This window comes from Sturnira hondurensis, unplaced genomic scaffold, assembly GCF_014824575.4.
Source record: "Sturnira hondurensis isolate 20B ecotype Veracruz unplaced genomic scaffold, ASM1482457v3 Scaffold0003874, whole genome shotgun sequence".
In the NCBI taxonomy this organism is placed as follows: Eukaryota; Metazoa; Chordata; class Mammalia; order Chiroptera; family Phyllostomidae; genus Sturnira; species Sturnira hondurensis.
In genome coordinates this window covers 6213654-6226360 of record NW_028076505.1, presented here as the reverse complement: position 1 = coordinate 6226360, position 12707 = coordinate 6213654, and the positions used below count along the sequence as shown (strand labels likewise).

General features: G+C 39.4%; 1 protein-coding gene across 5 annotated transcripts in view; it reads left to right on the top strand.

The window, feature by feature from the left end:
* The window catches only part of KIF16B (kinesin family member 16B), a 325810-nt gene that overhangs the window by 35644 nt on the left and 277459 nt on the right, over positions 1 to 12707 (top strand). For all 5 annotated transcript variants that reach the window (XM_037043081.1, XM_037043080.1, XM_037043079.1 and 2 more), the window contains exons 2-3: positions 3221 to 3290; positions 5267 to 5380. In XM_037043081.1, the coding sequence (XP_036898976.1) occupies positions 3221 to 3290; positions 5267 to 5380 (184 nt within the window). The remainder of the gene's footprint in view (positions 1 to 3220; positions 3291 to 5266; positions 5381 to 12707) is intronic.

Here is a 12707-nt window from a genome sequence, read left to right as displayed (position 1 = left end):
CTAGTATTTTTATAGAGTGGATATTAATTTAGAAGTAGGAAAGTACTTTTGTGGTTACCTACAGCTTAGACTAAACGGTCGTGTAGAGGGCCCTTGTACCTCCAAAGGTATAAGGCTCTGGACCTGTGGCATTACTTAACCTCGGGCTTCTGATACAAGTGGCAGGCATGGTAGCAGCTGAATTGCTTCAAGTTTTATAAACAGGAATTGACAGGGTCACTTCTAATCTTAGATCCCTGAGTAATTCTGTGCTCCCCCTGGCCCTCCTGCCCCCGGCCACAGGTACTTGGTATTAGTGGTTTTACAATGAGAGCTCTAGACAAATTAGTGAGTGACTGAGAAATGACTCACAAGGAACGGGAGGAATCCAGATGGGACAGTCTGGGGTATTAAAACCCATCCATGCAGTTTTCTTGACCGGCAGGCTATAGTCTAGGAGGCAGTTAGGATGCTTCAGGAAAGGGACCGATTTGTGGAATATTTGTTTTGTGGGCCACAAGAACATGGGCTTTCCCTGAGGCGCATCTCACTTTCGGGCCCGAGACCTGGAGAGTGGGAGTGGAAGTGCCTTGCACGTGGGCGGAATTCCACATGTGCTCTTGTTCACTCTGGCTTGGAAAAGTTAAATGGGTTCTACGTGACTCAGTTGTAGTTTTTGAATGGTATTGACTGCAACATGCTCTTTTGGTTATATGTTGTGTCTGTTCATCTTGAGGTGGTCAGGATGCTACCAGCACCTGGTTCCTCTACCCCGGAATTATTTTGAAGTAAATCCCAAACATCATATCATTTTATTTGTAAATATTTTAGTATGTAGCTCTAAAAGGTTAAGACAAAAAATTATCATGATACTATTATCACATTTAAAATAGTAATAATAATTTCTTAATATCATCAAATACCTAGTGAATGTTAACATTTCTCTACATATAATTTCAAAAAGCCTTTTCTGTTTGAGTTAGGATCCAATTGGTTACATCTTTCAAATCTTTTTTATAGGTTACTCTTCCATCTTTATATTCCTTGCAATTTGTTGTTACTGTCGTTGAGTAAATCTGCTTATGTATCTGCTGGCCTTTCCAGAGGCTGGATGGGGCTGATTGCCTCCCTACACTGCTGGTGTTCCCCCTGCCCCTGGAGTCCTGGTGGTTCCCCAGGACTGGACTGGGAGGACAGGACTACCGTGACAGGGGCGTTGGCCCTGCAGTTAGGGTGCACACAGGTCTGATTGTGTCCCGGAGGCCAGAGTTAGCAGCCCTTAACGGTCACTCTCTAGAGACATTAATTCACCATGGTTTGCAAAATGTCGATATTCTACTTCTTGCATTCCATCTTCATTTATTAGCTGGAATACCCTGGAAAGAGAAACTTCCCCTCAACAACTATGACAGTTGTCTGGCTGCTCTGGATTGCAGGTTGTTTAGGGAACGCGGGGGATACGCTTGCTTTTTCCCCCCTTTATCTAATAGCTTTCAAAATAATGAGGTGGTTCTCTTGCTCCTCTAAAGGAGACCGTTCAGTTTCTATTTTTCAGTTATGAGTTCATAAACTTACGCATATTCTGTCTGTTTCTCTTACAGTTATTATTCTTTTTGCTGCTCAACTTTGGCCAGTAGGAACTTACTCAGGTTGACTCAGGTCCTTTTGACATGGCCTTTGTGTCAATTATTTCTTCGTGTGTAACAAATTACTCCCCGTGTAGGGGATTGAAACACTGTTTATTATCTGACAGTTTCTGCGGGTCAAGAGCCTGGTCTCTCAAGGCTGCGCTCTGGGTGGCAGCCTGCTCCACAGCCAGGCCTGGTGTGGCTCGGGTGGGGCTGCTCGTTCACTGAGTGGCGACCTCGGTTCCTCAGTGCAGGGGCAGCTGGCTTTCCTCATTGCCAGGGCTCTCTCTCTCCATTAGTTTTAAATGAAGTTCATGCTAGTTTTTTCTCATTGAGATTTAGGATTATAGAGCTTTTTACTTAATCTCATAAATCTTATGTTTGTATCTCTTTTCAACCAAAAACTTTCATTCTCAGTAGCACCTATATTATATAACTACTCATGTATTATCCCACAGTACACAAACGGAAATCTCACAATGATGATGCCTACTTTACCACCAAAAGCATGATAACTGAAAATGCTGTGAGATTTCTTTATAGCTATTTGTCTCCTTACGCTATGTTCCATCACATTATACAGTCAGATTCTTCCATATAGGCATAATTGAAATGGTTTCCTACTGTGCAGTACATGGTTAGGTTTATTTGCTTCAATTGAAAAGTTTGCATTTTGGATTATTTTAATATAAAATTTGGAGAAGCATTTTTCTTAGTCTGTTGATATCTTGCTTCCAGGCATATCCTGTTTGGCTCAAATGAACTCTAATATACTCTTATGAAAATTTTTAAAAATTTATATAACTTTGTTTCATTTTGCGTAAATTATTTTCATCATTCTAAAGGTGATTTACAGATTAAGGTGTTTCTTTTTTAGAAATCTAGGTTCCAACCTTGTTTGTTCCACTACATTTTCTTCTTTTTCCATTGGTAGCTTTTTGAAAAGTGCCAGGTTATCCTTCTTATCTTTGAATGAATGGTAGCATTCCTGTATACTTTTTTCCACCTTGCATTCCCCGCTTAACAATGGATCCTAGCTTCCACTCCATAGCAGTGGATAGAGATCTTCATTCCTTTTTCAGTGACATAACACTCTGTTGTGTAGACATGGTCATTTGTTTTAGAGAATGACACTTTTTTAGGAGTTCTCTTGACTTCCTGTTCTGAATGAGATGGAAGGAAGGTGGGAGGAGGTGGCAGTGCCCTGGCTGCTTCCTGAAGGAGCACCTGGCTGTGACCACTAGGTCCACTTTTTCTCTTCACTCTCATCCTGGGTGGAGAGAGAAAGTGTCTTTCTTTTTATAATCAGTAGAGTGGGGCTGCTTTTCTCATGATTTACAGCCCTCCAAAGTGTGTCATTCCATGTACATTCCTTTTGACCTACAGTTAGAAATTTGTCCAGATTTTGACAACACGTGATTTGTCAGTTTTTGATAGTGGTAGCTATTTTATGTGTCTTCTTGTTTATATTAGTAAGGATTTGGCAATAGTGGTATCAGGGATTGTGCTTCAGATGCCATTTAGAAAGAAGCTCCCATATGTAAAAAGTAAGAAATAATTCTTTTTGTAACGATCTTTTTTCTCCTAACTGAACTGAATTATTTGTGTTGCAGGGAAAAGGACTTGGAAGCCAAATTCATTATTCAAATGGAGAAAAGCAAAACAGTAATCACAAACTTAAAGGCAAGTAGTAACCCGGTCTCATTCCTCTTCCGTGAGCCCCAGGTTCATTGCAGTGATTTGCAAACGCTTCTGCCCTTTGGCATTCCTTTCTCAGTTCAGTTTTCTGTGTCAGCTGGCTCTTGGATTGGGGTCAATCATCAAACAAGGGGGTTGAGCCACTGTTTCCTCTTCTATCCCTGGTTTCATGTGGTCCGAAAGAGCCAGACCCAGGCTGTAGTAGCACTGGTAGTAAGCTCATTGGCTTTGTCTAGACCCAGTCATTTTTATCCTGTGTCCTGTGTCCTGTGTCCTTAGCCTGGTCATGGACTGCATTTTGTGAATTATTAAGCAAGCTTTGGCCCTATTTATTTTTAATAAAAAATAATGATATTTATAAACTTTGCAAGATGTGCTGGTATTATTAAAAATTCAAGGGATAAAATATAGAAACACTGAATTTTTTTCGGAAAAAAAATTGAAAAAATTATTTTCTAAGATGGCAAGTTCTTTCTTTTGCACTTAAAATATTCTATTATTTTCTTTGATCAGTGAATTGTTAAGTCCCTGAATACTTTTTACCTAGGGAGGAAATAAGGGTATAAAGTTAATAATAAAGAAATCACATGCTTTATGGATTCATCCCCTTTTTCCTTAAATATTTGTCACAAACTTATAGGTTTGCATTTCTGAGGCCTGCTGTTGCATGGTCAAGTGCAGATCAGTCTCAGGTTGGATTTCTCTTAATTTGCGGCTCAAGGGACTGAGCACTTTGAAATCTAATTTCATAGTGGTGCAGCTTGATCTCCAATGACAGAAGGTGGAGATGGCTCGTATCTTCCAGTTAGGTTGTGCCCTAGATAATTTGATAGGCCTCCTTTGAGGCTCTGCTGTCCCTTTGCCTGAGGCATTCTCCAGTTAATGTCCTTCTTTCCCCACCCACCACAATCCTTGTACATTCTAGCTCTGACTGGCCCACACTTAGCTTTCCCTGCTTTGACCTCCCCCATCATCTCACATTTCTGCCAACTACCACTTGTTCTTTCCCTGATGTTAGTGACCTTTGCTTTGCTTTGCTTCATGATACATGACCTTTGCTTCATGTGTCTTTGTATACTCACAGTACTGTGGTAGAACTTTAATCATTAAAACATTGTATTTACTGAAACAGAGGGAAAGACTTTTCTTTGTGTGTGGTGAAATCAATTTTCCTTGATTGCTCTGTTGCTTTTTAAGATTTATAAGCATTTCCTTGACTGATATAACCAGAACATAAACACTCACACTTTTAACATTTTAATAAGAAGAATCTTAAAAAATCTTTGTTATAGTGTCTGAATTATGTTGGGAAAATATGTTGCTCATTGAATTTATTTAGGAAGCTGTGTAAGCTTTGGTGGCCTGTGAAGATTGTTAAGTACGGTTTTTGGTTCAGTTTAGGTATGGAGCAAGGTAGGCAAGATATATGCAAACATTTGCAATAATGTGATATGTCTTGGGAGAGTCTAGTCTCTCAGGGTGGAAGGAAGTGTTTCTGAATGTAATACTCAAGGGACACTTCATGGAAGAGGAGCCCCTCACCTGGAGTTTTCACAGGGGCTGCAAAATCACGTGACTCTAGGGGATTTCAGTTACATGAGGGTCTCTGTGAGTAGCTGCCCTAGAGTTACGCAGACCCCAACTCGGATGGTTTCACTTATATAAAGGGAACAGCAAAAAGCATTGAAGATAGAATAAAACAGAGACAGGCTAGAGTGTTGGGTTCATATAAAGTAATCATACTAACAAGTCTAGGAAAGTAGCTTTGGGTTGATCATGGATTGACTCTAGATTTATTTATTTCTGGTGTGGTGGGGGTGCTCAGGAGGAATTAAATGTTTCTTAGGATGTGAATATGAAAAATGGTGATCATTGTATGATTTTTAAGAAGAAAAAACTTTAAATTAGATCAGTTGTCCACTGACAGTGCTCCTATTATTATCACAATCTTATCTCTCCAGATACCAGAAGGAGGGACTGGGGACTCCGGGAGAGAACGGACGAAGACCTTCACTTACGACTTTTCTTTTTATTCTGCTGATACAAAAAGTCCAGATTATGTTTCACAAGAAATGGTAATATATTTTCAACATCTTTATTTTGGTTTGTTTCCATATTGAGGAAAACATGCCTGCCCTAAAATTCTTAAAACATCTAAATAAAAAATATAATTTGTATAACATTAGTCTTCGCTAACATAGCTTTTTGGTTGTTATATAGCACCATTTATCTTAAGCCTAAGAATTCAGTCCCTAAAATGCTGATACTTCTTTTAGCCTCAAAGCATGATGATCATAACTTTGTTTTAAAACTTCGACACTACTATTTTGAAGGAGGTCTGCAAATAAATCATTTTTAGGGGGACATTTATATGCTGCTGAACTTGACAAATAAGCCATGTAGCCTGGAGTCTTGCAGAGCTTTATGAGGTGGACTTCAAACGCAAGTCACATCTTTCCTGCTGGAGCGGATCATTGTAGGTTCCAGAAAGAAAGAACATTTTGTCCAAAATGCTTATAGAACCTCTGGTAACATGAAACTCGGGCTGTGGGCTTTAGAGTCTAAAATACAGATATGACACGGGCAGATAAGAATAGACTCAAAGATCCTCCTAGGATGCTATTGAATATTGAGATTTCATGTGAGTAGAAGGACAAGGGTATTTCCATAGGTGGGTCAAGGTGGGTATTTGAGCCCAGTGGTGATAGGGAAAGCACTAGTGTTGGGGGAAGAACGTGGGTTCATGGCTGGACCTCCTCTTGGCTTGTTACTGCTTCAGGTCTTCATGAGTTTAAACAAGGATAAGAATTCCAGCCTGTCCTGGGTTATAATCCATGCAGTGGCATCTTGTCTGGTTTCTTGCAATTAGATGTATCCACAAACTTAAATAAATCATCAACACTGTCTGGGAATGTGTTAGAAATGCAGAATCTCAGGACCTATCCCCAATCTGCTGAATCTGAAACTGCACTTCTTACCATGATCCCCAAGTTATTTACATGTACCTTAACATTTGAGAAATTTAGCTGGTTTAGAAATGGATTGTGGAAAAGATTGGTTTTCTGAGGCAATGTAAATGTTGGCATAAGATAGGTTATGAAGCAGCACCACCGACACTGGCCTTGGGGGTGATGGCCACGGGCAGGCTTTCTAGTGGCTTCAGCTGTGGAGGTGGCTATGGCAGCGGGCTTTGTCCACTAGCAGGTTGTCATGGGGAGCTAGTGGCTTTGGCTCGGAGCAGCTGTTGTCCTCTGCCCTTCACTGCTCTGCAGAGGATCAGCTGCGCAACTGCGATTATTGACTGCTGCTGTGAGGACCAGTGTGGGATCTCTGGGCATCATCCACACACAGTAGATCTGGTATTTCCTGGTGCTATATCCTGGGTAAAGAAAAGAATTCAGAGATGGCAGCGAGGTAGGTGGGAGTGGAGCCCAGTTCTCCCTATGCCCAGCTGGAATACCTAGCTGATCTTTTGAGGCATAGAGTGAACAGCCAATGGAACCCCAGCTTATATGAAGTTTGGAGGCAAAAAATTGCAGAGGACATTGAAAAACCTACAGTGAGAAGATTACCTGGGATGGTAAGGTCCCTGGGATCTGCACCGGGACCAAGGCTGCTGCTCTCCTGCCAGCACCTGCAGCAGGATATGGGGAGGAGAGGTAGATCACCAGCTCCATCCCCTACCAGAGCAGGGAGGGCAGCCTGTCACCAGGAGGCACCTGGATGCTGGAAGTCCCTGCAGGGAAGAGAGGCGAAGTGGGAGACTCACAGAGGTGGCACATACCCGCTGGCACTGTGGACTTGGCACCAGAGAAATTGGGGAGCCAGCCAGCACCTGGAGAAGGGAGGAGTTGGGCTGTATCAAACCCTGACTTGAATAGTCTACTGACTGGTTGGAAAGTGGGGCTGTGTGAAAAGCCGTGCGCTTGTTGGGAGCTGTGGGCGGCTGCTTTGTAAGGAACTCTCAGCAGCGACTGGCATGCCCCGAGGGAGATTTCAGCTGTGCACACCCAGAGTGAGTGGCTGAGGGGAATGCTGCATTTTATTGTGTATGTGTATTATTTTTATCTCGTCATTACTTTTTACCACTTTTATTTTATTAGTGTTTTTTTATTTCTCTTCCTTATATTTAGTTTTCCTTGTTTTATTTCTCTGTTTAATTGCATTGTTTGACTGGTTTTCCTTATTTTCTCTGTATTGTATTTTAATATTCCTCCTTTTACTTCACCTATATTCCAATAACACACAACTCTTGATTGGGTGCTTTCTATTCTGGTTATCCAAATCATGTATTTCTTGTCATATTGTCATTGTTCCAGTACTATTGTAAATAATTGTTGTTCCATACAGTTGTACATACTGCAAAGCAACCCTCCATGATCTCAGCCCACTTCACTTTAATCCTGAGCATTAGTATTTTTGTGGTTAACTCTGTTCTTTCTCACACTGCATCTACTTTCTATACTTTAATCTGACTATATCTCATCCTCTAACCTTGCACAGTGCTCTGTTTTCTGGATTCAGCTCACAATCATCTTCCCCTCTAACATGAGTCTTATCTCTCTTTCACCTTTTATAAAAAGTGGCTAACTGGGTGAAATATCAGAATTAATGCTATACTTATAAAAAAATCGATCTCTTCTCTACTTGCTGGTGCTTTAAATCCCATAAAATACTCTCATGCTGTCTTAATACATTTTGCCTACTCCTGCCACTGATCACATACAAGAATAGGTGGGAGCTGTGAACGTCATTATACCTGCTGGAGGAGAAAAACCACCAACAAAGAAACCACCGAAAGGTAAAAACCCAAGTACAACAAGAGAGCTCACACAAACAGAAAAAAAGACAAACCTAGAGCATCTAGACAGAGATCAGAAACCACACCACTGAATCCCATAGAATTCCTACCATAGAAGTTCACCCAACAAAGACAGCTAAAAAAGTGAAACAGCAGGAAGCATAGAAACAAAGAGTCACCTAAAATGGGGAGACAAAAACAGAACATGCATTCAAAAGGAATGGAAGACTAAACTAAAAGAGCTAAATGAAATGGAGGTAACCAAAATATCAGATATAGAATTCAAAATAATGGCTATAAAGATGCTCAAGGAACTCATAGACTACTACAAGGAACTGACTGAAAACTACAACAGTATGAAAAAGGAAATAGAAACTATAAGCAAAAACCAGGAAGAAATGAACAATAAAATCTCGGAAACAGAATACACACTAAAAGGAATTACAAGGAGGCTGGATGAAGCAGAGGATCGAATAAGTGAGTTGGAGGACAAGGTAGAAAAAAAAACACCCAGATAGAGCAAGAAAAAGAAAAGAGACTCAGAAAGAATGAACAGGTGGTAAGGGAACTGTGAGACAACATGAAATGTAACAACGTCTGTATAATAGGGACACTAGAAGGAGAAGAAGAAGAAGAGCAAGGGATAGAAAACCTGTTTGAAAAAGTAATGATGGAAAACTTCCATAATTTGATGAGAGAAAAAGTTACGCAAACCAAGGAAACACAGAGTCCCAATCAAGAGGAACCCCAAGAGGCCCACTGCAAGATACATCATAATTAAAATGGCAAAATTCCAAGACAAAGAAAGACTCTTAAAGGCCACAAGGGAGAAACATGAAGTGACATACAGGGGAGCCTTGATAAGGCTAGCAGCTGAATTCTCAATGGAAATGCTCTGAGCCAGAAGAGAATGGCAAGAAATATTCCAAGTAGTGAAAGTCAGAGGCCTGCAACCAAGCTTATTCCATCCAGCAAGGCTCTCAATTAAAATGGAAGGGCCAAATAAGGATCTACCCAGACCAAAGAAGTCTAAAAGAATACACCTCCACCACACCAGCTCTGCAAGAGATGCTAAAGGGACTGCTTTAAGAAAAGGAAAAGAGTGAGAGAGAGAACACAGGTACAAAAAATGGCAATGAATACTGTATTTTTCTGACTATAAGATGCACTTTTTTACCATATTTTTAAAAGAATTTACTTATTTATTTATTTTTAGATACAGGGGGAAGGGAAGGAGAAAGAGAGGGAGAGGAACATCACTGTGTGGTTGCATCTTGTGCACCCTCTACTGAGGACCTGACCTGCAACCCAGGCATGTTCCCTGATGGGAAATTGAATGGCAACCCTATGGTTCACAGGCCTATGCTCAATCCTCAGAGCCACACCAGCCAGGGCTTTTTTACCACATTTTTTTTGCTTCAAAAAATATTTTCCTGTTTTCCTCTTCTAAAACCTAGGTGTGTCTAAAAAATAGATGCGCCTAGGTTTTAGAGGAGGAAAAGATTTAAAAAAAATTTGAAGCAAACAGTGTGGTAAAAAAGTGCATCTTATAGTCCAAAAAATTCGGTAAGTACCTATCAGTAATCATCTTAAATGTAAATGGATTAAATGCTCCAATCAGAAGACATAGAGCAGCTGAATTGATAAGAAAGCATGACCCACACATATGCTGCCTACAAGAGACCCACTTCAGGACAAAAAACCTACACAGACTGAAAGTGAAGGGCTGGAAACAAATACTCCAAGCAAATGGACAGGAAAAAAAAAAGCCAGGCTAGCAATATTTATATCAGACAAAATGGAATTCAAAAAAGGAGCCATACAAAGAGATGCAGAAGGTCACTTCATAATACTCAAAGGAAGAAACCATCAAGAAGACATAAACATTGTAAATATATATGCACCCAACGTAGGAGCACTCAAATACATAAAAAAAAATCTTGGAGGACTTCAAGAAAGATATTGACGACAACACAATTATTGTAGGGGATTTCAACAACACACTGTCAAAAATGGACAGATCTTCCAAACGAAATATCAACAAAGATTATGTGGCATTGAACAATGCCCTAGATCAAATGAACTGAACTGATATACATAGAGAGACTTTCATCTCAAAGAAGCAAAATACACATTCTTTTCAAATGCACATGTAACATTTTCAGAGATAAATCACATGATAGGTCACAAAACAAGTCTCAACAAATTCAACAAAATTGAAATCATATCAAGCATTTTCTCTGACCAGAAGGGACTGAAACTAGAAACCAACCTCAAGGAAAAAACTAAAAGACACTCAAACTCATGGAGATTGAATAGCATGCTATTAAACAATGAATGGGTCAAGAAGGACATCAAGGAGGATATTAAAAAGTTCCTGGAAACAAATGAAAATGACCTTATAACAACCCAAAACTTATGGGACATAGCAAAGGCAGTCCTGAGAGGGAACTTCGTGGCAATCCAGGCCTAACTTAAAAAACAAAGAATTATTTCAAAAAACAACCCAACCTTACACGTACAAGAACTCAAAGAACAACAACAAAGACAGCCCAGAGCAAGTAGAAGGAAGGAAATGCTCAAGATCAGAGCAGAATCCAATGACATAGAGACTAAAAGCACAATTCTAAGGATCAATAAATCCAAATCTTTTTCTTTGAAAAGGTAAACAAAATCAACAAACCTTTAAGGAGGCTCATCAAGAAAAAAAAGAGAAAGGACCCAAATAAACACAATCAGAAATGAAAGAGGAGAGATTACAGCTGATACCACAGAAATACAAAGGATTGTAAGAAATTACTACAAACAACTATATGCCAAGAAATTTGAAAACTTAGGTGAAATGGGCACATTTCTAGAAAAATATAATATTCCAAAACCCAATGAAGAAGAAGCAAAAAGCCTGAACAGACCAATAACAGCTGATGAAATTGAAACAGTAATAAAAAAAACTCCCAACACACAAAAGCCCTGGATCTGATGGTTTCAGAAGTCCAGGTTTGAATGGACCTGTGAAACCATTCAATGATGGTTTGAATTCTACAAAGCAATTAAGGAAGAGGTAACTCCTGTTACCTCCTATTACCTATTACATATTACCTGTTACCTTTCACAGACTATTCCAAAAAAATCCAAGAAGATGAAAGACTCCCAAACTCATCATCCTAATCCCAAAACCAGATAAAGATACAAAGAAAGAAAACTTCAGGCCAATATTGCTGAGGAACATAGATACTAAAATCCTCAACAAAATATTGGCAAACAGCATGCGGCAATATGTTAAAAAGATCATACACCATGACCAAGTGGGATTCATCCCAAGGATTCAAGGATGGTACAATATTCGCAAATCAATAAACATACATCACATAAACAAAACAAAAGACAAAAATCACACGATTATATCAATAGATGCAGAGGAGTACTTGATAAGGTACAACACTCATTTATGATAACACTCAGCAAAGTGGGAATACAGGGAGCATTCATTCCTCAATGTAATAAGGGCTATTTACAAGAGACCTATAGCCAACATCATATTCAGTGGGCAAAAACTAAAAATTTTCTCACTAAGATCAGAAACAAGACAAGGTTATCCACTTTCACCACTTCTATTCAACATAGTATTGGAAGTCCTAGCCACTGCAATCAGACAAGAAAAGGAAATAAAAGGCATTCAGATTGGCAAAGAGGAAACAAAACTGTCATTGTTTGCAGGTGACATGATAGTGTACAGAGAAAATCCTATAAACTCCACCAAAAAGGTGCTTGACCTAATAAATGAATTTGGCAAAACAGTGGTATACAAAATTAATATCCAGAAATCAAAGGCATTTTTGTATACCAACAATGAAACATCAGAAAGAGAAATCAGGAAAATAATTGCATTTGATATAGCAACAAGAAAAAAAAATACCTAGGAATAAACCTAACCAAGGAGGTAAAAGACCTGTACTCAGAAAACTACACAATACTCAAGAAAGAAATTAAGGAAGACACAAACAAATGGAAACATATACCGTGTTCATGGATTGGAAGAATTAACATCATCAAAATGTCCATACTTCCCCAAGCAATTTATAGATTGAATGCAATACCTATTAAAGTACCAATGGCATATTTCACAGACATAAAACGAACACTTCAAAAATTTATATGGAACCATAAATGACCCCAAATAGCAGTAGCAATTTTGAGAAAGAAGAACAAAGTAGGAGGGGTCACAATACCTGATATCAAACTGTATTACAAGGCTGCTGTAATCAAAGCAGCCTGGTACTGGCATAAAAATAGGCACATGGATGTTGGAACAGAATAGAGAGCCCAGAAATAAACCCAACTCTCTATAGTCAATTAATATTTGACAAAGGGGACAGCAGCATAAAATGGGATAAAGATAGCCTCATCAACAATTGGTGTTGGGAGAGCTGGACAGCTACATGCAAGAAAATGAAACTCAAGCACCAATTTACACCATGCACCAAAATAAATTCAAGGTGGATAAAAGACTTTAATATAAGTCATGACACCATACAAGTCCTAGAGGAGAACATAGGGAGGAACATCTCAGATATTCCATGCAGCAATAAATTCACTGATAT